This window comes from Perissodus microlepis, chromosome 5, assembly GCF_051167445.1.
Source record: "Perissodus microlepis isolate ML-2025 ecotype Zambia chromosome 5, ASM5116744v1, whole genome shotgun sequence".
Classification (NCBI taxonomy): domain Eukaryota; kingdom Metazoa; phylum Chordata; class Actinopteri; order Cichliformes; family Cichlidae; genus Perissodus; species Perissodus microlepis.
The window spans coordinates 6,934,446-6,960,688 of NC_140465.1; the positions used below are offsets into that span (position 1 = coordinate 6,934,446).

General features: G+C 39.6%; 1 protein-coding gene across 1 annotated transcript in view; it reads left to right on the plus strand.

Moving 5' to 3' along the window:
- The window catches only part of cntn3b (contactin 3b), a 54,072-nt gene extending 49,801 nt beyond the window's left edge, over nucleotides 1–4,271 (plus strand). The window contains exon 23 of the mRNA XM_084927539.1: nucleotides 35–4,271. Coding sequence (XP_084783665.1) covers nucleotides 35–279 — 245 coding nt within the window. The 3' untranslated portion in view covers nucleotides 280–4,271. The remainder of the gene's footprint in view (nucleotides 1–34) is intronic.
- The last annotated feature ends 21,972 nt before the right edge of the window (nucleotides 4,272–26,243 follow it).

The window sequence follows — 26,243 nt, forward strand, 5'->3', positions numbered from 1 at the left end:
CTTAACGAGCTGCTCTGTGGGTTTTCGGTTGCAGGTATGGGAGCGCGGGGCTCGGGCGCGAGTCACCTCAGCCCGCTGTGTCACTCTGCAGTCCTCATCGTTGCTCTGCTCCATCTGGTGATCTTTAATCACAGCCGATGGAGTGCTCTCCCTCTCTCCCCCTCCATCCCTTCAGTCAGCCTGTCCTATGTTAACCCTCCACTGGACTGGCACAAGGCCCGGGTTTCAGCGGCTGGACTGGGGAAGGCTGGAAAAGACCGGACTGCGCCAAACTCTTAAAGAGACCGTGCCACTTCTTCTTAAAGGACCATCAGATAGAGATGTGATGATTTGCGTGCATGAAATCTTTTGGTATTTTTTCCAGTGTCATAAGTGCCACCGTGCTTTAGGTTTCATTTTAGAAGTTCTGATGTCTACATGACTTATCTTAGTATCTTTGGAGATACTAATGCCTTAAAACCGACTTTACATATATAGTCCATACCAAAGTAGGTAACAGAGGCTGCTTGTTTTACCCTATAAGAAAAAAATAAGTTATTGTCTCAGCAAATTGATATAATATAACGATAGATTGCATCCATACTTGATCATCTCACAAGTCATTAAAACCACACTTATCCAGTATTTGTGCAGCCTTTTCGAACAGAAACATCCATTGCAGGCTTAAAGTTCTACAAGGTTTTGTCAAATGTGTGAAAGATGAATAGCCAACTGATCAACTGTGTCCAAATCCCACTTAAGCTGTGCACTAAAATAAACTTAAGACTGTTCAAGAGTCATAGGCTCCTGAGCTAAGTTCCCCCTCCCAGTACTCTGATAGATCGTGGCATTTTGCTGTGTTTCATGCTCCTCTAAATAATAAATACCTATCCGCATTTTCAGTGTAGAAAAAAAAAAGCCCAGATTCCAGAGAATAGAAACGTTTGGTATTTCAATGTCGAGCAGATCCCATGTGTACTGTTCCTCCTCTACATTTAGACGACCTGTATACTAGATCAGTTCATCGTATCGAGAACATGTACCATCTACACCCCAGATGACCAGCTGGCCCGGTGCACAGTGGACTTTGGGATAACAGTGCCTTCGGTAGAGGTATATTAATTTTTTTTCCTCTTTCTTTCCTCTTCAGAGATCTTAGAAGAGAGATTCGTGTTGCAGTAGAGGTATTGTTTGCTTTTCTTTTCTGCAGAAATTAGTTAGAAAGGATAGGAAACTCGGCATGTAGAAGAACCCATTATCGGAAATGGTATGTTGATAAAATTTTCATTGACACACCGGAGCACCTACGACAAAAGGGGATTGGAAACTTTAGGAAAGCCGCAATGGATTGAGATATATGACGGAAATTCTGGTCTCAGTATTTATGGTCTGTGGTATAATAAATGTATGATTCCATCCGTAGCATAATTTATGGGCTATTAAGGTATCAGAATAATTGATGCGAATACTGTGGTGAAAGAGCCCTGACTGGAAATGGAGCAAAAGGCATGGCTGTCATTTTACCCCCACCTCATCGCTGTCAGTTGGACACATACCAAGCTGAACATTAACAAAGGAACATTGCTGCTCTGCTGAGGGAGCTACTTTTCACGCCTTTTTATCATGTGGATGAGTCTGTCAAAAGCCACCCAAGTAAAAGCCGAGGTGTGATTGCTGGGGTCCTGACAATGTTCACGTGGAAGGATACAGTCAACCCAACTGCTACACATTACTGTGCCTTTGCCGAACACGGGGCTGCGTACGGTTATTAGCTAGAGACTGTCATCATCTGCATTTTGCACTCTTTACTCCCCCTCCCTCCCTAAAGTCCCCACCTCAAAGTCGAATGAAAGCACAAGGAATTGATGCAAGGTGACTGGATGTCCTCACTTAAATGTCTGAGCAGGTGTGCGGACCCCAGCGGCCTCGTAAAAAAAGTCCGACATAATCAGGCTGTCCTATCCGCTCCTTGACTGGTTTCATAAAGCGCCGCGCTTGTTGATTAGACTGCTGCAGACCAGTCAATGGGATATTGATTTTCCTGCCCCATTATTACAGCTGTCACAATTCAGCTGCTTGATTGACTGATGGCCGTGTTCTTATTGCACTTGTTGTGTTACAGTCAGTGATGTTTCAGATGTCCTCCACTACTTTTCTCCCTATCGGAAGACTTCAAAGACATTCTTTTTATTTTCTGTTGTTGTTGTGTTTTGGTTTGACTAGAAATCACTGTATTTGCTCCGCTTGTAGTGTACTTGTAGATTGTGACTTTGAATTGGAGCAGTGACCTGAAATTGATTAGCTGGTTTATTCTTTTGAGTTGCACATCAAAACAAACCCTGTCGTGCTCCAGCAGCAGTGCTACTGTATCTTTCTTTCCAAGAGCAGAAAGGCCCGGTCACACCAGCATTTAAAACGGTGAAATTTCAGTTCCAGAGCAGTTCAGGCTTGCTTTGATCAGTGCAGTCACTTTTCTTGCCTTGAGTTAAACACGGGTGAATTTTTGGTGGCGCTGACATTGCTTACAGCATAAGAATCCAAATAGGGGGAGCTAGCCTGGCTAATTTACTCTGCTGCACTGTCAACTTTTATTTAACTGCAGTATGTTTAAGTGTATCCTGCTCAACAAAAGATCTGTTTCTGTGAGCTTCAGTGGTGCGAATCCTCTCTCTTGCATAAACTGTGTGTCCTTAATGTCCCATTATGACAGTACTAATGACCTGGCAGTTTGCAATCTAGCTAGCTATTTTTTTTCCCCCGGGTTGGAGCTAAATTGGATGAGCCAGCTAAATACGTTTGTGATTTTATCTGATTTAAAGCATAAATGGATTCAGCAGGCATATGCACCCACCAAGGCAAGGAATGGTTTGTAAAAATTGAGAAAATAGTCCAAGAACCCACAGTAAAACCGATGACAATGCCTGGTTCGGCCGGCCAACTATAAAAATATCACACCAACTGGAATGAAAAGTAATTAATTTTCATGTTAAAAAGAGCAGTAACCATGAAATATTGGTGTTTTCCAGATGTATTTCAGGTGAAATTCTATATACTGTTTAATCTATAAGTGCTGTACAGTATACAGATACATCTATCTGTATTCCAATACTTAAATATGATGGACAGTTTGCAGCTATGTACTAAAGTAAAATTTAAAATATTCTCCTATGAAAATGAGTTGGACCAAAGTATCTGAAATTATAGTTCACGTACAAGAAGAAAGTGAGAGTCGTGGCATTTTCCTTTGCACATTTCGTGTTTTTGCATATTATGCATTTTGTTGCATAAACTTTACATGTATATCACATGATTTTTACTTTTGAAGTGCTGACCTTTTTTTTTCATAGCTCTTCACTAGTCTGCTTTGATTGTCAGGCAAGTCTTTAATCATATGTCTCCCTCTGGAGCCAATGTAGTGCCAAACCTTTTCTACCATTTGGTAAGTCTTCACTGAGTGAAACCTCGGAACAAGATAACAGCGTGGAATAAAAAACCCAGTAGACAGAAAGCAGAAGGATTTAAGAGCCCTAGCTCGAGCGTGGTCCTAACTCCACAGTATGTCCAATAATTCACAAACTGGCCAGTCAAGCTGTGATGCCTGTTTTATGAATTTGGTGTGCAGTTTTCTGGTGTGACCGGGCCTCAAAGCAGCTTGCGTGTTTCTGAGTGGTGTTAATATTTCCATTAATATCCAAATAAGGTAACCTCATCGCCAGATTGCAGGCTAAAAGGTTATTAATTTACAGTACGTAATTATGTGGCAGTTTCTCAAACTGCCTTTTATTTACATAGACGTAGTTGAGCCTAATGTGTAACGTCTGCTAATGTTCTCATAAGAAAATTAAAGTATTGTTTCTGACCTTGTGCTATAAAAAATACTACAAAGTACAATCTGAAGAAAGTAAATAAAGGGATTATTGGAGTGGCTGAAATGTATTGAACACAGAGCAACAACGTATCTATTTATATCCATTCAGTCATTTCAGTCAGTTTGGTTTTTTGTGGTTGTTGCTAGAAGTGCACCAGGTCCAGTGTATATAGCTTGCATATAATTCTTTTTTAAATATGGCCATCAAAGACAACCTTACTGCTTTTCTATAGTGTGTTCTCTGACCTTAATACTGGTGTATTAATCATTGATCTCTGTGAGATACTGACATGTAGAATGGCATTTTCATATTGAAAAGTAACTGTACTGTCTTGTATACTAAAATTGTGCATGTTAATCATTGTTTGTGAATTTGTGTTGAGTTTTTTTCTAAAACTATAAGTTAATAAAAATGTTTATTCCAGCTGCTGGTGTTTTCTCTTGCTTTTAGCCAGTTACTAACATACAAGGAGCTTTCTTTAATTTGGAATCCAAAACAAGGACCCCAGGGGGCCCCAGAGCCCTAAAGTGCTAGTGACTGTTTGGTAATTTGATTGATTGCATATTTGTATGAGAATTTGCTACAACAAAGTACAATAACAACTAAAAGGTCTACGTTATTAGCTGAGCTATTCCTGAGTGTTATTATTGTTGTTTAAATTGTTCTCAGCTAAATTAAGTTTTAACAGAATTACCACAAACTGACTAACACCAGTAAAACCTGCATGGAGCCGGGATGTGTTATTCCAGCTGGGATATTGCTTAGTTTCTGAATCTCAGGGCAAATTATGCAGTTGCAGTTGTCACTATGTGCAATGTTCAATTTTGCACAACAGGGTGCTGTAAACACTGCAAAAAAAGGAAGCGCAAAAGGGGGTCAACAGGGACCACTGTGCAAATATTTGCCCCGAGCATCCTACCAGGTTAATCCAGCTAGGTTAAATGATATGTAAGAAATCCTTTTAACTGTGGAAAAAGGGATATTTTTCTAAATCAAAAATAGGCCTCCCCACAGAATTGGGATTTTGTCAGTAGAATTGAAGGAGGCCACATATAATGTCAGGCTGCCGTAAAGCTTTGTTGGATTAATGAGCCAGGGAGCACCTGTGTTGCCGTTGGCTGTTCAAATCAAACTCCTTTAGCTTCACTTTAAACAGTGTGTGCATATTAACGAAAAATATTAAATTTACAGCAGTTATGAAATAACTCGCACCTCATCTGAGCGAGACTTGCCAGTTTCTAATGTTATAGCGATATTTGCTGTTTGTAAAACATTCTGTAGTTTGTGCTGACCGTTTGTAGTTATATTTCTTTTTGGTTGCTAAAGCATTTATTTTGCCGATGGTAAGTTTTACTGTTCAGCCCAAGTGTGCACTGATAAGTGGTGTGTGGTAAAGTTTTTCTTTTTTTCCTTCCAGCAAACCGTACACGTTTGGACACCTGTTACACTGAAACGAAATTGTATCCAAATGCTTTATAGCTGATTAAAGTAGCTTGATCATTGCTATCACCGTGCACTTCACATTGCCTTCAGCTGCTTGTAATGTTCTTATATGCTCTGGTTGCTACAACACTGGACCTACATCACGCAGGTTCCTTAGGGGGAAAGGGTCAGCTGATAACAAGAACAGGCTGTCAGAACAAACCACATTTGAGCTTTACTCTTCAATCATCAGTTGTGATATCCATAAACAAGCCTGCACTCTCCCATAGGTCAAAGCTGTTATTATGAGCTACAGTCACATTCTGAAGTTAATCGACTTCTCACTGTCGTGTGAAGGAGTGCACCTCTGGCGTCAGACTCGTATAAGTTGTTTCAGGAACTCTTCCATGGGTCAGTTCAGACTGAATGGCTAATATGATCACTTAGTTGAAGACTTGTCGAGACAAAGCGACAAGCTCGCCATGAAGAATCCGAGGCGTTCGATTGAGGTGTCAAGACTTTGACTTACAGGGGTCGGCCCTAATCAATACTTATCACAATATGGCAAATTAATCCTTGATAACAGCATTTCAGCTAAAAGGCTAATGATTTAGTGCCATGCAAAACAGACATTTGGAAATACAATGAAAAAATGGTTGACTTTCTAAAACACAAGAACTCCAACTAAATTTACTCTAAAACTAAAGATATGTTATTAAATGCAACGAAATTAAAGAGAGTTACACATTAGGAATCTTTATAGTCATAAAATAAAATTTTATGACCCAGTTTTAATCCCAGGATCCTACATTTGTAGCACAAAAAGACATATAGATGCTGCTGTTGATAATTCACAGAGGGACTTTGCAAATATCAAGCACAATGTAACGAGTAATAAGGCGTTTTAACTTTACATAAATGGCAACATCATAGTAGTGCTTGATTAAACTAAAAAAAACTCCTTACATAATCCAAAGCAAGACGAGGAGAGAGCTTCTGCTTTTGGGATTCACACATCGCTGGCAAGCAGGTCTTTTTAGTCAGTGAGATCTAAACAGGATTACTTTGTGCTACAGCAGTTTGTAGAGCAAAGGAGTGTTTCAGAACATAATCACCCGATTCATCAAAGCCCAGCTTTGCACTGCCTTCTCCACTGTGCATTTTCCCCATCATTAGCCCGGCACAGGCACAGTATCTGTGAAGAATAGAAGTTCCTTTATTTTTGACCTGGGGTTGTCTCTAAGTAATAGACAAGCTGTGGGATTTGAACTCGTGTTTTTTCTTCAGAAAAGGTGCCTCATTTGCTTTCACCCTTTGTTGACCTCCATGTTTGAGTTTTACACTATTTATGAGGAACTGCAAATTATTATGCATATAAATGATCGCCACTGAAAATCCAGTTGTAATGAGATATATATGAATGCTTCTTTAGAGCAACACCGCTCGCGCTCTCATGGCTCCCTTTACTATTTCCTCCAAATTTCTTCCTTTCTGTTTTTTGTACACGTGACACAGCATCAACCAGAGGGCTGTTTCAGATTCATAAAAAATATTATTAAAGCAAAGGGTTTCTGAAACAAAATTAAAGTTCGCTTAACTTTTTTCCTAAATTAGCACCAGCAGTAACACCATTGCACTGTAAGCATTGTTAGTTTTGGCAGAACGCATTTATTCTAGCTGAGATGTTTATGAATAACTTAAGGTCACTTCATACTTTCAAATCTATCCCCGATTCAGTGTGTGTGCATCGGGATTTTATAATTAAAGTGCTCTGGTCTTTCACACAGAATCACTCATGTGTTATTCATGGCAAATGATTACAAAATTCAATATAAGTGTGCTTTCAAGTGACAGAAAGACAGCAATTTTCAGTGGTATGTTATCTCTTCTCTTCCCCAAAAATGCTTCATGTTTCTGAAAATGAAAAGAGTCCGACCTTCCTCCCACGTGACCTCTGCTTTATTTCAAAGAATCAGAGCGACTGATTGGTTAAAAATAAAAATAAAACAACTGCGCTTTGACGCAAGCTGCAAAGAGTCTCAAGCGTCCTTTTTTTGACAGGAGACAAAAGTTGCTAAATGAGATTTGTTTCATAGAGAGACAGATAGATCTATCCATCCATCCACGCCACGTATTCAAGGCTGTGAGTGCCAATGGGTATCTTATTAATTAAACAAAGCGAAATGTCAGCTTGATCACATATTCATCAAACAGGTTTTTGAGGGAAGTGCTAATTATATATATGTTTTTCTTATGGCAATTAACACAGCGGACATTGTTAAGGCTAAATGGCCATTAGCATAAAAGATTCTAAAATGATCCCATGCATTTACAGATAAAGACTTCAGCCACAGTGAGTATTTATGGATTTCTTTTTAGCACCAGCACTGCCTTGTCCCTGGTCATTATAGACGCTCCATCAGTGTTCACTAATTAGGAGGGCGCCTTTCTTTACAGACGACAAGGGAAGGGACACAAGAGGGAGGTTTGGAAATTAATCATTGAGGTTTATTAATGAGGGGGTATCGGCCCTGTGTGGCCCAAGAACAATATGAAAAGGAGCGATCAGAGGCTAGCTCCATCCATCACTCTGGGAAGTGCGTGGAAGCCACCAGCAGAGTAAAGCTTTCAGAGGCTTTCAGAGGCAATCTTTAATGCGGGCACAAGTGAAGAAAGGAAAATCATTAACTGAAATAGCATATTAGCTGGACCTGATCCAATATTAACATTTGCTATTGTTTCTGTTTGAAAGCTCCGGCTTTTCATCACCGCTTCCTACAAATTTGATGGCGCTGCTTTACTTCGACTAGCAAATTAAGGAGAGATTCACCGATCGACCAGGAACAGCAAATGGAAGGTTTTCAGCAGGGTGATTGTTCAGTTATCTGTTGAATTTATAAACATACTGGAAAATGATGAAAGTGCCTGACATTTGTTTTGCTATATGGATCTGTTCCGCCTGCTTTTGTTTAACAAGGTAAAACATTTCAGCTAAAGGTGCGTGCACAGATCTCACTTCTATTTCATTGTTTGTAGCTCTTTCCAATAGCGGTGCACTTTATTTTCAGGTGTTTTTCTAAGAGAAGGTTGTGTAAATTACTGCAATTTAGAGAAAGAAACAATTGAAGGGATGGGCAATAGAAATTTTGCTACTGTCAGGGGGACTGTGGCTCAAGAGGTAGAGTGGGCTGTCTACTAATCAGCATGTCAGTGGTTTGTTCCCAAGCTTCTCCAGTCAGCATTTCAAAATATCCTTGGGCCGTTGATACTGAACCCTGAGTTGCCTTTGATGCATCCATCAGAGTACAAGCAAACCTTACACGAAGGTATAAAAAAAGTGCTTATACGTGTATGAATGGGTGAATGATGCTTGTAGAGTGTTTTGCGTGCTCAGTTAGAGCAAGAAAGCATTCTATGAGTATCATTCACAATACGTTTTTATACACACTGCAGTATAATGTGACATAAACATAAGTCCCAGTTGTTGTGGATTTTTATAGGTGATGCACGATGATTTAGAATTACACTAAAATTCATCCCAGTCAGGCATGTGTGCCAACTGTAAATTCCCACTCTAATTATTATTGGTCAACATCAGCATGTATCCTCCTGGGATTTAAATGCCACTGAATTAGCTCAGTGTGTAATTCCACAATTCAGAAAGGATAGAAGGACGGTGACAGCACTAAAACCAGTGTGACCACTTCAAAAAACATAAAGCCATTAGGGAAGAAAGATGGTATAAATGCAAATTTAAAGTTTTGGATTGTATTTAAGTTCTTAAAAGCAGCTTAGCTGCAGATTACTAGTAATGGAAAATGTTCCAAATAGGGGGAAAAAGGAAAAACTGGAACACAGTCCCCTCTGACATTTCAGTGAGGTCAAGCGAACCCAACATGGGAACGATGACTCATAGTGGGCTTCAGCCAAACCGCCTTGACCAGCTCCCAGATTTTACTCAGAGGATAAAGTCAAGGAAGCAGCTAGTAAAACCAGGAGACAGTGGTTGTGTGTTGGAGGTGTCTGTGGATACAGTCATCAGCACTGGCAAGTCCTGCATGATGCTCACAGGGCCAAATAGGTCACTGGTTATTATGTTAGCACGAAGGTTTTACAGCACTAATCTTAGGGCTGTGTAGCAAAAACTGTAACAAATCTTTTTTAAAAAAGCATTTTTATATTTTATACTTAAGCTGTGGAGCGGGCCAACACTGGTATTTCTCTGATTTTTCAAGGTCAGATTGGACAAGCAGATTTCTAGCTGGAAGGTTTCCATTTCAAACCCCTGACCAACAGGAACAATCTTAGCAGGGAAAGTGGATGTTTTTCCTCCCTCCCCCAGTGACTACCCTCAAACTGCCCTTTACATAGACACTTAACCCCAGTTTGCCCCTGTGATGCAGCCCTGTGGCCAACAGCAGAGGACTGTGACTATGCCGGGCTGCTCCCAGCTGTGAAAGCTGTCGAATGAGTGGGCATGTAGCCTCTCTCCATAGATAAGGTACAACAAATTAGAAAACAAGGTTAGCAGATGCCTCTGAATGCTAACCACGTTCTGTTTTCAAAGGGTGACCTAGATCACCCTAGATGGGTTTTTATAAGCTCAAAATGGGACTGAGCAAAGACTTGGATTTTCAAAGGATGAAAAAAACAGTCACTTTAATCTTCTATAATGAATTTCTAAAGGAATAGCAATATCAAGAGAATTCAAAATCAGAAAGAGAATCTGACATTTAACCTCTACTTTCATTTTAGAGCATAATTCAACTTTTTGTGAAGCAGGTCTTGTGAGAGAAAAGCTGATACTTGAGCTGGAAATAGTAGTCAACAATGGCAATCTAACCGTACAGTTGTGAACAGTTTACTTCAAGTGAAGTTGTCCAATAGCTTTATCAAAATGAAATGTGCAGATTGTACATTTTAAATCATTGGGATTTGTGGGTCTTAAAAAAACATCTTTTCATGCAAAGATAATAAAGTAGTGCAACATGTCCTGACTCGTTTTGTAAAGTGAAAAACTTCAACCTTTAAAAGATTTCATGTCTCATTCAATAACCACTTGCAGTGCAAAGTGGAAACTTTGGATTTGATTTAAAGAAGTTTCTAGCACTTTCTTCTTGTATTAGTGAAGATCATTCGTGTATGTCTTATTGTAGGGTCTACCTTACAATATAAAGTGCCTTGAGGCGACTGCTGTTGTGATTTGGCGCTGTATAAATAAGACTTGAATAGAATTTAATTGAATTGCAATGGGGAGAAATGTTGGGCAATCTGGTGCAAAAGTCTTGGAAAGGAAAATGGGGGGAAAGGTGCAGCAACTTACTGAAATGTGCAAATATAAAAGGAAACAGCATATAAGGCAAAATCAGAGTTTGTACAGTTCTGGACAGTCAGTGTCTGGTATGGCCAGCTTTGTTCTTTAACACAGCCTGTGCTGTCCTGGGAAAACTTTCTTGTCATTTTGTTTAATTAGTCTAGAGTAACAGTTAGACTTTCACTGTCTTTTGTTCTGTTCAGTCAAGATCTTAGACTATTTCATTAATGTTGAGGTCCAGACTCTGGGGAGGCCGACCTGTGACTGTTGTACCTCTTTTCTGACCTCCTCTATACATACTGAAAACAATTTGAAACAAACATTTTAAATTGTTGGATTAAATTTTAAATTTGAAAACATCACCTGATCAGACCTGTTGCCACTGATTTTCAGTCCATTTAAAAAATATATATAATTTAGCACACCTCAGCCTTTTCTTCTTGTTGTGCTCCTATAAGAACAGTTTGATAGAAGACCTTCTATTGAAACCTTTTCTGCCAGATGCAGAAAGGCCATTGTTTCATCTCACTCCACTTGTCCGGTTTCCTCAAAAGTTTCAAAGACATGCTGTACACCATGCAGAGATGTGCCAAGTTTAGTTGTTTGGGAATTACCTTATTGATATAAAAATACTATTTTATCAAGCTGTTATCTTTTAGCTAGAGAAATTTGTTCACGTGTCTTTAGTAGATTCAGCCAAAGAAATGGGAGCAATGATGTGTATTTGTGGCAGGCTCCTAGCTGGAAAGCATCTAAACATACATTTTCTATATTAAATAATCTGTTATGTGTCGACCCAACACAATTTTTACATTTTTAAGATGTGCCTTTCAGTTTACATCAGTTTGGTTTAGCCAGACTTTATCCAGTTCAGATTATGGCGTGGATAATAACTCACCTCCTGAGGTTTGGATAGAGTTTTGATACTGGTGTGAAGCATCATTACTTTACCCAAACATTGTGGAGGTTCGTTTGTTTTTCTAATTAATTCATTTTTTTCTGCAGAACATCCAGGTGTTCTTTCTCTTTTTTAGGAGAGCAATGGTCTCATTTGTTGTTTCGTTCCATTAACACCATCAGTTTTCTGCTAGTAGTGTGGACAGATATAATCAAAGTCCAGGGAGTTACCCTTGGGTTCTTTTTCTTTCTCTTTCTGACTGAGGTGTGCTTTTTTTGTGCGATTTCTGCAGGACACCCACTCCTAGGGCAAGCAGCAGTAGTTCTGAGTTTGATCAGCTTGTGGACATTCTGTCAACAAAACAAATGAGAGAATCAATAAATACCTTTGGAAATGCTTCTGTTGCCATTACCAGCTTCATGCATCTCTAAAGTCCTTCTCCTCAAGGTCCTACGAAAGTTGTTGTGAGGTATGGGTTCACCCCCAATCAGTCTTTGGAAGAAAAGCAAACTTTAACACTAACCACACACTTTGTATGCCTTTACTTACAGAGGGCACCTCTACAAACCACACTTGCAGTCTCATTTCCCTAATTTTAACTTCTGGGGAAGAGTTAACATGGTGGGCTTTTTGTAGTCTGATTGCTCAGCTTGCTCATGCGTAGTCAAGTACAACGGTTCTGTTTTCTTAGTCAGATTGTGTTTGTAATGACTAAGATGAAGCTCAGCAACAGTGTATGAGATATGCTGGTAATTCTAAAGGGTTCACAAACCTTTTTCTTTTTTTGAACTTGACTCAGAAATATAGAAAGATTTAAATTAGAGGAGTTTTGCACAGTGTGAGACATGATGCAAACTGTGGTCTTTAAGGCCCAAGAATTCAACCTAATCACTCTCCAGCCTCTTCTTTCAGAGCTTTTGCAGTATATAACAGCTTCACGCTACATGCACCCCCACAAGAGATCCTTGTCAGGAAATGTAAACAGTCCTTGTCCTGCCTTTGTTCGAAGCTGTTCTCACATCACGACTTGTCTGCAATTACCTGCTTCATCCTGAGCGAACATCTCTTCATCTCTTCTCTCCTCCGTGTCTGTTTGAATGGCGTCCTTGTCCTTTCGCTGCGATGGTGTCAAGTCTTTCCTTTCATTTGCAGTCTGTTGGATTTTCAGGTTTGCTTTGAGGAAGCGTGTGTGTAACTAAGACATATCTGTTTCATGTTGTTAATATGCATTATTACATTGGTTCTCCTTTGTGTCATTTGTCTCTGTCTGTACATAAAAAGGACCTAGAGAAGGCTTGTCTATCTTTGGCTGTTTAAAGGTGTTTCCTCTGACTGGGCATCCATGGATGGGGCGCCGTCTTTTGCATTGGCGCTTAAGAGGTAAGAGGTCAATTTGGGATATAACGCGAAAACCAAACACTATCTGTGAAATAAATATCACAAATAATATCCAGGATATACACTGGGCCTGTCTGTAATTTAATGTGTTTCATCAGAGTTCATTGTTTCCAAGTCTTTCCAATCAGTAGCTACCTGAGGAAACTTATAAGTAATCAGCCATAGCTGCCGTATGTGTTGAGTCTGGATTCATCATTAGCCTGCAGTGGATGAACAGAAGCAGCTGTCATTAATGACTGTTCAAACACCTTAGTTAAACATGATATTTAATATGTAACAAGCAGCCATATGCCTGGATTCTCTCAGATTATATGTTATAGGTTAGTGGGAGAACACTTTTTGCTCTTCTGTGGGAAACTTCAGTCTTTTGAACATAATATCAGTGTAGAAGTAAATGTGTGCATCTGAAAAAAGGAAAGGTTTGAACTAAAGTATTGGATATTTATTAAATATATACCCACGGCTTTTATTTCTGAACTTGTCTAATGACATCTTGGTGAATCTTTTTTCATTATTGTTTCCACTGCCGGCTTTATTGCAGCGCACTGCATGGCAACAAATTATTACCAGTGCGCACACCTTGGTGATCAAGACAGTGATAGATGATTTTTTTTCATGCTTTATAATTTTTTTCTGGTAGCGTGAATTATTTCCTGCTAATACAGCTTTTAAAGAAAGGACTATGTTAAAGTTCAAATAATAAACCTTAATTAGAGATCTTCCTCTGGATCCTGAAACTAAATTACAAATAGACTTGACATACAGAAGACACGTTATGCTTTTTTCTGTATATTTAAGTGGAATTTCCAAAGCAAACATGTACGTTTATTACACGAAAGCAGGACAAATGTATACAAATTTCTCTTTTCCACTTGAATATAACATCCATCCTACATTACTGCCCCACCCTAATCAAACCAACCTTAGTGTTGGACACTTTTACAAAGAAAGTACTTTTCACAATCATTTTTAAATTGATGTATTGTGATGTATTAGAATATGTTGGAATAGCAGCTCCTCTGCACAATCTTCAGCAGAAAACGTTATAAGCAACTTTTCACCTTCGTCATGTCTGTCCTAAAGGGATTACTGGTGTTTTATTTGAAGAAAACTTGCAAAGCCACATCCTCTAGGTTTAGCTTCATTTTTTCTTTTGCAAGTGATAATAACAGTAACACCTCATCTAGAATTATAAATTAGGTGAGGTGGCATGTGACAGTCCTTGTCTGCTGCTTAGTGCTTGGAAATGTATAATTAGTGTAAAAGCTTTGATCTGCTTTTGAGCTTTCAATCTGCTTACTGTTGGAAATGTACTGTAGCTGTTATATCTAATTTACAGGTGGATACAAGTATAAAATTGGCACAAATACTTTTCTATAATGACTTTTCTGATGAAGCCCATTAGTCATTTGAAAACTCAAGGTGGTAGCCATTTTCTCATGGCTGTAGACAAAGGCAACAAGAGTTTCTTCACACAGAGTAAAGATGAAGTAGTCGTTACCATGCTGAATGATCTTAGTGTTAAATAATACACGTTCAGTCTGAAAGTACTTTTTTTTTTCATTTTGTTTAATAATTTGCAAAGGGGGTTGTGGGGAGCAGGAAAACATGTCATTTAAAAAATATCTACATTTTGCTTTAGTCATGTCTCTTCTATGGATTCCTTACACTCAAAAAACCCATGAAATCCCAAAGGTGTTCTAAGGTTGAGGTCACAATTCTGTGCAGGGTAGTTTAAGTTCTTTCACATCAAACTCGCTCCACCGTGTCTTTATCGACTTTGTTTTTTGCACTGGTGTGTAGTTATGTTAGAACAGGAGAGGACATTCCCAAACTGTTCCTGCAAAATGCTGAAGCATTAATACTTTCTCGCTCTGGAACTAAGGGGTTGAACTCCTCAAAAACAACCCCATACCATAAGCCCCTCTCCACCAAACTTTAAACTTTGCAAACTGCAGTTAGAAAAGTGCTGTTCTCCTGGCAACCACCAAACCAGACTCATCCATCGGGTTGCCAGAGAGCACATCTCCACTGCTCTAGAGTCGAGAGGCAGTGTGCTTTACAGCGTTGAATCTGACACTTTACGTTGCACTTGGTGATATAAGGCTTGGATGCAGCTGGTTGGCCATGGAAACCAATTTTTTTTTTTTTATTATTATTAATCCTTTATTTATCCAGGTAAAAAATCTCATTGAGATTAAAAATCTCATTTCCAAGGGAGACCTGGCATCATGGCAACAAAAGTCACATACCACATAGGTATATAACATTTAAAACAATTCTATGAAGCTCTGTAATCTGAAGGCCACAGCTGAGTTTCTGTTGTCCAGAATCACTTTCAATTGTTATAATACCACTAACAGCTAACAGTAGAATATTTAGTAGTGAGTAAATTTAACACCTGGACTTGTTGCACAGGTGGCATCTTACCACCATACTAGGCGACCCATTCTTTCACAAATGTTTGTAGAAGTCTACATGCCCAGCTGTTTGATTTTATACATCTGCGAGTGTGGAAGTGACTGGAACACCTGAAATCAATGATTTGGATGGATGAGTGAATACTTTTGGCAATCTCATATATTTCAGCTGCATTTTATTCAAAATTATTGCTTTGTGCTTACTGAGAATGAAGAATCTTTTTTTTTTTTTTTTTTTTTAACATATAATACAACAATACAATCTTAGAATAGCATGCCTATTATTCAGAAGTGGTTTCATCCCCAGCACTTGCGTTCCTATGCTGAAGTCTTCTTAGCAAGATACTGAACCACAAATACCCCTGATGCACCCATCTGGAATTTGCAAATGTGCATACATTTTTAAAAATATATCTGTGGATGCAGCTTGCCGGATAAGAAGTACTATCAGTGCTAGGCAAGAATAAAAGAGGTGCTATGTAAATTAGAGTCTGTTTCTCATTGCACTGAACTGAAAGAGGGCGGAACACAGAGAACGCTAACTAACTTTACAAACTCAGTTAACAAGTTTAACAAATAACAGAGTGGTGAATCTGAGAGAGTAATCATTGCATCAAATTCATTAAATACACCAAGCACTTGAAATTAATTTAATTGAACTGGAAGAAATATGACTGTGCATGAATGTTACATGTTTGAACCTTGGTATATGTATCATAGTGCTGTAAAAGGATAGTCTCTCAACCACTATTCAGCTGGAATTGTCATCAGGCCATTGGTGCACATGAAACGCACAGTATGTTTCGATGCAGTTGTTTTGAGGTTTTTTGTTATAAATGAATGACCAAAAGTATTTAAGACTAAAGTAAAACCTCTTAAACGTATCCTGGGATTTAAATTTTTTAATAAAAAGATAAAAATGGTGGTCAAACTAGAAAATAATAATAATAACTGAAATGGTCAAAATTTGGCTGCACAATGTAATTTGTCCAATTAATAACTCCAGAAGGATATAACATTTGGTGCCTGTGGCCACATTTACAGCTACAGCTGCATTTAAAGAAATCAAAAATCAAAGAAAAGCAATGAGAATCATCAATTATGTAAAAGAGAAGGAAAGAAAAGAAGCTAAACGAAAACCAAGGAGCTAAAAGACACTGAAATGTGACCTGTATCTACATAGATCAGATGTAGACCATGAGAGTCAAACATTTACACAGTGGTTATCAGTACAGCTGTAATATTCGTACACGCTGCGGAACTGTGAGAGAATGGCAATAACTGCCAGCTGAAGTGATCATGTGTACATGATTAGATTAACAATGCCTTTCTTCTTCTGTCACTGTCTGTTATCACTGCTAACGTTGTAGAGAGCAGTCTTCACATGCTATTACATTCTTGAGGAGCTGCAGTAAAACAGCAGATTACAGTGGGTACATGCTAGTTTGCGGCACTATTAAATGCCTCACAATGTACACAAGACAAAAACAAGAACGTTGATTCATTAATAAGAAATGCGACTTGTTTATTTATATTTATACAGGGAGTGCAGAATTATTAGGCAAGTTGTATTTTTGAGGAATAATTTTATTATTGAACAACAACCATGTTCTCAATGAACCCAAAAAACTCATTAATATCAAAGCTGAATGTTTTTGGAAGTAGTTTTTAGTTTGTTTTTAGTTTTAGCTATTTTAGGGGGATATCTGTGTGTGCAGGTGACTATTACTGTGCATAATTATTAGGCAACTCAACAAAAAACAAATATATACCCATTTCAATTATTTATTTTCACCAGTGAAACCAATATAACATCTCCACATTCACAAATATACATTTCTGACATTCAAAAACAAAACAAAAACAAATCAGCGACCAATATAGCCACCTTTCTTTGCAAGGACACTCAAAAGCCTGCCATCCATGGATTCTGTCAGTGTTTTGATCTGTTCACCATCAACATTGGGTGCAGCAGCAACCACAGCCTCCCAGACACTGTTCAGAGAGGTGTACTGTTTTCCCTCCTTGTAAATCTCACATTTGATGATGGACCACAGGTTCTCAATGGGGTTCAGATCAGGTGAACAAGGTGGCCATGTCATTAGTTTTTCTTCTTTTATACCCTTTCTTGCCAGCCACGCTGTGGAGTACTTGGACGCGTGTGATGGAGCATTGTCCTGCATGAAAATCATGTTTTTCTTGAAGGATGCAGACTTCTTCCTGTACCACTGCTTGAAGAAGGTGTCATCCAGAAACTGGCAGTAGGACTGGGAGTTGAGCTTGACTCCATCCTCAACCCGAAAAGGCCCCACAAGCTCATCTTTGATGATACCAGCCCAAACCAGTACTCCACCTCCACCTTGCTGGCGTCTGAGTCGGACTGGAGCTCTCTGCCCTTTAGCAATCCAGCCACGGGCCCATCCATCTGGCCCATCAAGACTCACTCTCATTTCATCAGTCCATAAAACCTTAGAAAAATCAGTCTTGAGATATTTCTTGGTCCAGTCTTGACGTTTCAGCTTGTGTGTCTTGTTCAGTGGTGGTCGTCTTTCAGCCTTTCTTACCTTGGCCATGTCTCTGAGTATTGCACACCTTGTGCTTTTGGGCACCCCAGTGATGTTGCAGCTCTGAAATATGGCCAAACTGGTGGCAAGTGGCATCTTGGCAGCTGCACGCTTGACTTTTCTCAGTTCATGGGCAGTTATTTTGCGCCTTGGTTTTTCCACACGCTTCTTGCGACCCTGTTGACTATTTTGAATGAAACGCTTGATTGTTCGATGATCACGCTTCAGAAACTTTGCAATTTTGAGACTGCTGCATCCCTCTGCAAGATATCTCACTATTTTTCACTTTTCTGAGCCTGTCAAGTCCTTCTTTTGACCCATTTTGCCAAAGGAAAGGACGTTGCCTAATAATTATGCACACCTGATATAGGGTGTTGATGTCATTAGACCACACCCCTTCTCATTACAGAGATGCACATCACCTAATATGCTTAATTGGTAGTAGGCTTTCGAGCCTATACAGCTTGGAGTAAGACAACATGCATGAAGAGGATGATGTGGACAAAATACTCATTTGCCTAATAATTCTGCACTCCCTGTACATATTCTGATGCACTGACTGAATTTTCAGTGCTCCGGGTGTGCTTTAAAATAACTGATCCTCAACATCGGTATCCTTGGGTACTTCTGTATTTGCAGATCACTTATCATCAAAACCCTCGTAAAATCGAAATAAATAAACAAATAAACCTGCATCTCCATCATGTCACTGTGACAATAAGCCAAACAGACACACTTCACTATCACTGTATCTGGATTCCGGCATTGGAACAGCAAGACCGCAACATCACCGAGAAGTGATGTCTGACATTAGAGCATTGCTCTGTGATGAAGTGAGTGATGTCCTCATTGAAAAATAATAATGATAATAATAATAAAACATGTTGAAGAAAAATAGTTCAGAATGCTCTCCTGTCACTAATGACTCATATTCACTGCTGATGGATCAGCTCGGCAAATATGCGGGAATATGAATTATGAGTCAGCGCAACACGTGTTCATGCGTGTTCATGAATTTATGCAGCACATACAGTGTCATGCGATGATGCTGCATGCATCATAGGAAGCCCTTTGCACAGCCTGTTACTGTATAACTTATGTGGATGTCAGCTCTCAGAAATGCGCACGGAAAATGTGAAAAGGCATTTAATTGAGCAGCTAGCATAAAAGCAGAATTTGGCAGATGACATATGTTAATGTGTCAGTTGTTTTTCTGCTTTGTCATTTGTTCTCTTGCACACAAGCCCGGAGCAAATTAAATATGTATTTGAATTATTTGAATTATACATTTGTATCTGCGGAATGCTAAAGCAATGGATGGCGTGGGGATTACCATTCCTAAACTAGTGTTATGTTGAATCAGTTTCATCTAGATACTCTTGAATGATCATGATAATAAATATCTTCCAGGGAAACTCCCACGTCGTAGTGCAATAGTCTTGTTTTAGGTCACTGGATCTCAGTCTCCAGTGTCTCATGATTTTGTCTATAACTTGGAGTGGTGTTGCAGATAATATCTTCAGTGTGTTTCCTGCGTTCATACTGCCCTCTGGTTTGCTAAAGAGCGGGGTGTCAATCACAGAGCCTGATGGTATAAATGAGGTCTGACACTGGGCACCAAAAATGCCTGAGCTCCGTGTAGCTCATACACACTTCTTCATTACAGCTTAATTAAGACACTCAAACACAGATGTGGACTCTGTGGGCTGATGCTGTGAAAATGCTCTGTTAAATATACTCAGAGGAATTATTTTGCTGTAAGAGGGACACGGCGGCTTTGTCCCTTTTGTATGCATCTGCCAAAACGTGTATATCAGAACAAATAGAAGGCTGCTGCAGCTGATAATTGTGAGATTCAGCTACACCGGGTCTGATGATCTCTCACGTCTCTAGGTTGTGGCAAAAGGACGCTGCAGTGTGATGTTGCGTATCATTACACTAATCTAATCCCCAACCACCCCTTGGAGTTTAATTTTGATAGAGCTGAAATATAATTTGCGCAAGAAAAAAAAAGAAGAAGAAAACAGGTTATTATATGTGTCCCACACATCTAATGCATCCTAAATAAGGCATGAACTGAAAAGATATGTCTTAATTTTCTTTTGCACAGTGTGAGAATTCATGCGCAGGCACATACTGAGCCGCTGTGGAAAGCAACATACCAATTATTGGTGCCGATATCATGCGACGGGGAGGCAAGGGTGAGTCGATCATAGCTAATCTAGTTCATCACAAGGGGGCTCCTCTGCGGGGCTTCCTTGATCAGATGCGAGTGCTTCGTGGCAGGACCTGGATTTAGTGAGGCCTGTCGGGGCAGGAGAATGTGAATTACGGCTCAATGTTCCTCGACAGTGCTGAGCCGGTGGCTTCATCTGTTCTGACAGGCTCTTGACTGTGTGTGATGATGAGAGACAGCTCCGGGTTGGTGCTCTGCACCGGCTCTTCAGCTGACAATGTGAATTATGGAGACCCAAAGGAGCAAGAGCATGCATCAGCAGACCCCCACTCCTATTAATCCTTCCCCCAAAGGTTTCGCTGCAGAGACCCCAGAAATATCGCACACACACATACACAATAGGTACGAGTGCATTTTAAATACCCCCCCACCACCACCTCCTCCTATGCATTTTTTAATAGATTCTATGTTTTTATTTATGTCTTATTTGCAATAGAAATATGTAAGCACATAATCATGGACTACATATAAAAGATGTAATCCACTGGTTAGTGAAGTGCTACTGAAGCCTCGAACTGAACGTTTTCACCATCGGCGTCTTGTAGTTTTGAAGCTGGATGTGACAAGAAAAGGCAGACCTGACTGAGAAAATCAGTGGCACAGTAGCTCATACTGTATGCTACTGTCCTGTCAACGTAAGTATATAAATGGGTCTTTTTGACTGAATCATGAGACTAGACTTACCAGAATTACCATCATGTTGTATTCAGTAAGACTGAAACTGTTGACTAAGACCATGAATGGTTTGCTCAGGTCACAACCCAGCAGAGCTGAGGGCCATTTTCTAACAGGAATCTATAAAGAGTACTGTGCAGAAGTCTTGAGCCACCATGTACTTCTAGATATTTTGCTTCCAAGGAGCCAAAAATGTTTACAATTTTAAAGTGGTCTAGAGCAACAATTATCCAGGTTTTCTGAAAACCTTTCAAAGTTCTTCTTTGGACGTTGGCTGCTTTTTCACTCATTTTCACTTCTGTCCTTGCACCTGAGCATTTTCAGAAGAATGTTGTTGTTTTTTAGCTACATACACGAATGTTTCATAACATTTCATAACATCACCTGACTCAAAAATCAAACATATAAATTGACAAAGAAGCAGTTTCAAACTGCATATTTAGTTACTTTTGCAGCCTGTTGCAAAACTTGCATAATTTTATTAGTTGTATCCATTGGTTCAAAATCTCTGCACACCTGAATGGATGACAGGTACGTATGAGAAAGAAGAAGAAAATGTGAAGTCTCCACACACTTTGTAACTTCTTGCTTAACCCTATTTTACTGAGTCACAGTGTTTTACTCTAACTGAACTTCATCAGGTATAACACATATTTATTATTATTATTATTCATTATTTTATTTTTTTATAAATTAATTGGATGTATGAAAAAAGCCAACATAACACAGTTTGCCTAGCAAAAATTAGCTTTTCTTTTAACCAATCGGCTAATTCCCAAAGAGCTACAGGCTGAAAACACAGCAAATGTTGGCATGGTGTGCAGTGTGTCCTTAAAAAATCTGAGGAAACTGAACAAGTGGAGCATAAAATATGTGGCAGGCCTAAAAACCAGTACAGCAGATGACTAGTATCCCAGTCATAGTCATAATTGAGCTTCAGTTAAGGCAATTCAAGTTGCTCATATTCAGCTTAATTTATATAACACTAGATCACAACAACAGTTGCCTCAAGGCTCATTACAATTGTGTTTTTGCTTATATGCTGTATTTGCATTATCTTTGCATGTTTCAATAAATCTGCTCCTTTTTCCCATTTTCTTAGCAAAACATAAAGAAATAAGGAGCGACTCAAGTACTGTAACGCAACACGTTCTCACTCTCGAGGCGTAGGCTAGGTGACAAATCATCAACATATTACGCTTCCGGGCACTCAACACAAATGACGAGATCGGAAAAAAAGGAGGAAACATGAGAACTGTTTGGAGTCAATCTACACATGTTCGTGGATTTAAGAAGTGGGTAGAACTCATATTTTGAGTTAGCTTTTCTTTTATAGTGGAATTTAACCCAGTGACTTTTCTTAAAGTCTTCATACTTGAAGATTATTGATACTTGGAGCAACTCTCAAACTCTCACATCAGCGTTTTCTTTAAGACACATGCTGAAATGGAAAACTGTCAGAAACTAAAACATGTTGCCTTTCAAATGAAGGCCTACACACTCTTCCTGACATTTTGTTTTAACAGCATTTCTATTTGGCTGTTGGGGTGGATACTAACTCCACACTAATGCCACTCTTAGATGTTTCACTGGTGACCTGGTGGATGTTGAGAAGCCCAGCTCCTGCCACCAGATTTTAACTCACCACAGAAATTGATGGTACAGTATCTGTAGCCTAGTCTTATTTAACAGTGTACATCATGTGTTTCAGTTTATTTCAAAATCCATTAAAGCAGCAGTCTCGTGGTTCTGTCCATTCCCAGAACCCTAAATTGAGCCTCTGTTGAAGGAGATATGAAAATTGAGCCATTTGAGAGAAAAGCTCAAATCCTGTTGCGTGTTCAGTGCTAATCCTCCCTTTGGACTGTAAATGCACCATAGAGCTTAGAAAAACACCACCCAGGCTGAACCGTGATGTACAATCTCCAGGAGACAATGGAACTGGTGAGTGTGTTTTCTCATCTCATGTCTCTGCCAAGTTCACATACCCACACACACAGACACAGACACACACACACACACACACTCTCTCTCTGTTGCCAACTGCATCCCTTCCCCCGCCCCCAGCCCTCACAACCCACCCACCATTGCAAATAACTGTTATATGATAGATTTCGATGCTGGAAGGTATTGGTAAGAACATATAGAAAACAAACACACTTTATAGGAAGCATCTTGCACTCGGGAACTGCTGAGTGAGGCGCTGAGTAATTGTGGCCAAGATGATGTTTGCTCTTATCGGATATAAAATAGATCCATTGTATATATTGAAATGAAAGTTAATTGAAAGATAATGTGAAAGTTAATGGATGCTGTATTACAATACTGGGAACCCTTTAGCAGCTTGCAACAGTAAATCTGACCAGCACTGCAACTGAGACTATCCTGTTGCACACATGCTGGCGGCTAATCTTATTACTTAGAAAGAGCAGTCTCCACTGTTGGCATGTTGTCTAAGGTTACCCCCTCCCTCCTCTTCTTCATCCTCCTCCTCCTCAGAGCACACACAGAATGTGTTACTGTTGAATATATCCATTTCACTTTCAGTACATTTGTACGTGTCGATAGAGATCTTTGCTCGACTCTAATGAAGGCTGCCATTGATTTTATATTCCGGGCATGCTGTGTTTTCCAAGATGTCAGATCAGGATGTTCCAGCATTAAAATGGATATTGTTGCACTAATCAGAGCAACAACAATTTTGTGTGAACAATTGCTAGCTGACTGGAATTTGTAAAGTCTGTGGATTTTCTTATGCTGGCTTTCACACTGGCTACATGATAGTTTAAAAGTTGGAGTGAAGCTTTTTGACCCCCCCAAACATTACAAATATGCATATCTCCATTTTTTCCTCTCATCCTCTCATTGTTTTGTTGTGTGTTGTTCCGAGGCAGTATTTGCTTAGTGTCGGGCACAATAAATTTCCTGCAGGAGAATTGTGTAGTCATATCATCGGGTTTAACCTCTGCTCAATCGAATAAGTTTCTGCACCAGGATGGACACATTATTGAATTGACAGCTTTGCATCACTTCCAGCCAAACTTCCTACTTTTATACACCATTATATGCATTTGATTCCAACAAAATTTCATTACTTTAATATCACTCACATATCTTCCACTCAGTGTTTTCACACAACATCAGCATCATTTTTCATTATCCACCACTACTTGGAGGTCCTCCACCCGACTCATAAATACTGCCGAGTATTCAATTGCTGTCAGTCCGTCCGCTGCCTTATAAATATACTGCCACTACAGCACAGGGTCACACGATTCAGAGGGAGTGCTCAGAATCTCAGGTGGATTTCCCTGTGAGCGAGGAAGAGTGTGATTGCTGCGGCTCCTGATACACCGACACAGGATTCTCTTGCTCTGGGGTGATCTGTGCAGTAGTCTCACAGATGCCACCCACCAGCCTTAAACATGTAACTCGGATGAATTATTAAGACTTTAGCAAAAGCAGAGGGGGGATACAAGCAATGTGCAGTCACAACAGGTCTGGCTAGTGAGCCAGTTTGGTTTGACAGAGGAGCAACAACACAGGTGTCCCTTGAGCCCTGGCATTTAAAAACTGTGTGTAAACTACATATAAATGGCTTATTTCGCACCCACAGAATAGGGCAAATAAAAGACAATTTGAAATATGCATTTAATATTTTCTGTGGTGCACAACAAAGCCCAACCCAGTATACTCCTTTCCAGCTCCATACTTTTACATATGGGCTCTGCTGATTTGTCATTCTCACACTGGGATTTGTGCAGCCCATCGGTTCATGTTCTGTACATGAAATTAGCTCCCTTCATTTTATGACCTCTTTTCCCTCAAGCCAAGTTTCTTCTGATTGGCGGCTCAGTGTAAGCAGCAGGTTTAAACAGCAGGTGAGTGACCCTATGATGTTGCGTCTTTGACACGGTTTTGTTCCGTCCTTCTCATGGCTTCAAATTAAACCAAAACCAGGAGCAGTTCAGAGGCAGAGGGAGTAGTCTGCAGAGGGTCTACACTCCCTGTAGACTGATTCACTCTGATGTCTGACTTCCTGCCTTTCTTATCAGCCATGCGGAGCTTGACGGCTTCTATAGGAAACAGGACTGATGCTGTATTAAGTGACATGGGGCAGAGAGCTTCTTCAGGTGCACTTCTAAAAGGGCTGTAATGCATTTGTTGGAATTGCCAGCATTTCCTTAAATGCGTGTGATCAGCTCTGGTGGTTGAGGAGGAGAGCTTACAAAAAGATCTGTGTGCATGGGACTACCATCTCAGGAATATCCCATCACTGAGATCACACAGATCCAACAGTAGAAAAAGAATGAATGAAGCTGAGTGTGCAGAACACTTTAAACCTCTGGGGGGGGGGGGGGGGGGGTTGTGCCATAGAGACTCACTGGTACAAATACTGACTTAATTATGCAATGCAATAAAGCATATATTTAACAATACTACCATGATAAAGCATAGATCTTATAGGGATTTTTTTATCTTCATGCAGTCAAAGCTGCATATGCAAACTTTAGAACCATGAGCTAAATGTAGACTAGCTCTGCATCTCCTAGGCATGCTGATTACGGTTTTAGCTAAACTTGTACACATATATCTCTTTATAACCAGCATTCTTAATGACCAACTTGAACGGTACTCGTGGTAGTAAGAAAATTGTGATGCAGGTGTTTCCAAACTTCAGTCTTTATTAGGGAATATGCAAGAAACTCTAAGGAGAACATAAAAGCTGTTTAAGTTCATTTATTACCATCAAAAAGCAGCAAAATATGACACGAAAATATTCACTGGTGAGTGATTGAGACTGAAAATTAGTCATCATAAATTACATTACTTAAGCTGAGATTTCCACCAACTAAAGGAAAGGCAGGAAGAAGGAAGTGTGTAAAAGTGTTAAAAAGCATTGCAGTTTATATGTTTTCATTCAGTATGGATGCAAGATAATTTTATGGAGAAAGGCAGCTGTATCTACACCAGCAGACTGGGTCTCAAGTTGTGTTTAGCAACCAATGAATGTATCAGAAAAATTGGATAATGCGCCCGAAAACTGCTTTCTATTCACTGAGATGAAAGTTGCTCGTTGGATGCTCAAAAATCTTCCTCACACTTTTGCATTTTGGGGCATGCAGATCATTAATCACACTCCAGCTGGCTTTTAGCTGGCTGACCTCCTGCTGGCTTTTGCATGCCCATGAATGGGATAAAATAATTTAATCAGGCAGTTCTGGCATGGTCCACTGTGAGTCACATGATGAGCAAGGAAGTTCCAAAGCACCCAACAGCCACTACACTAAAATCATTTCATATTCTAGCTCCGTTCTTAGGGACTTGATTAGCATTTAGGTAGCAAGTAACTTTCCTAGTGTGAAAGACAGCACTCCACACTCCTCAGTGTCATGATTCCACACTGAAAACATGGCAAGGTGTGTGAATGTTAATGCTGACACATTTAAATGTTGTGCCCAAATTAA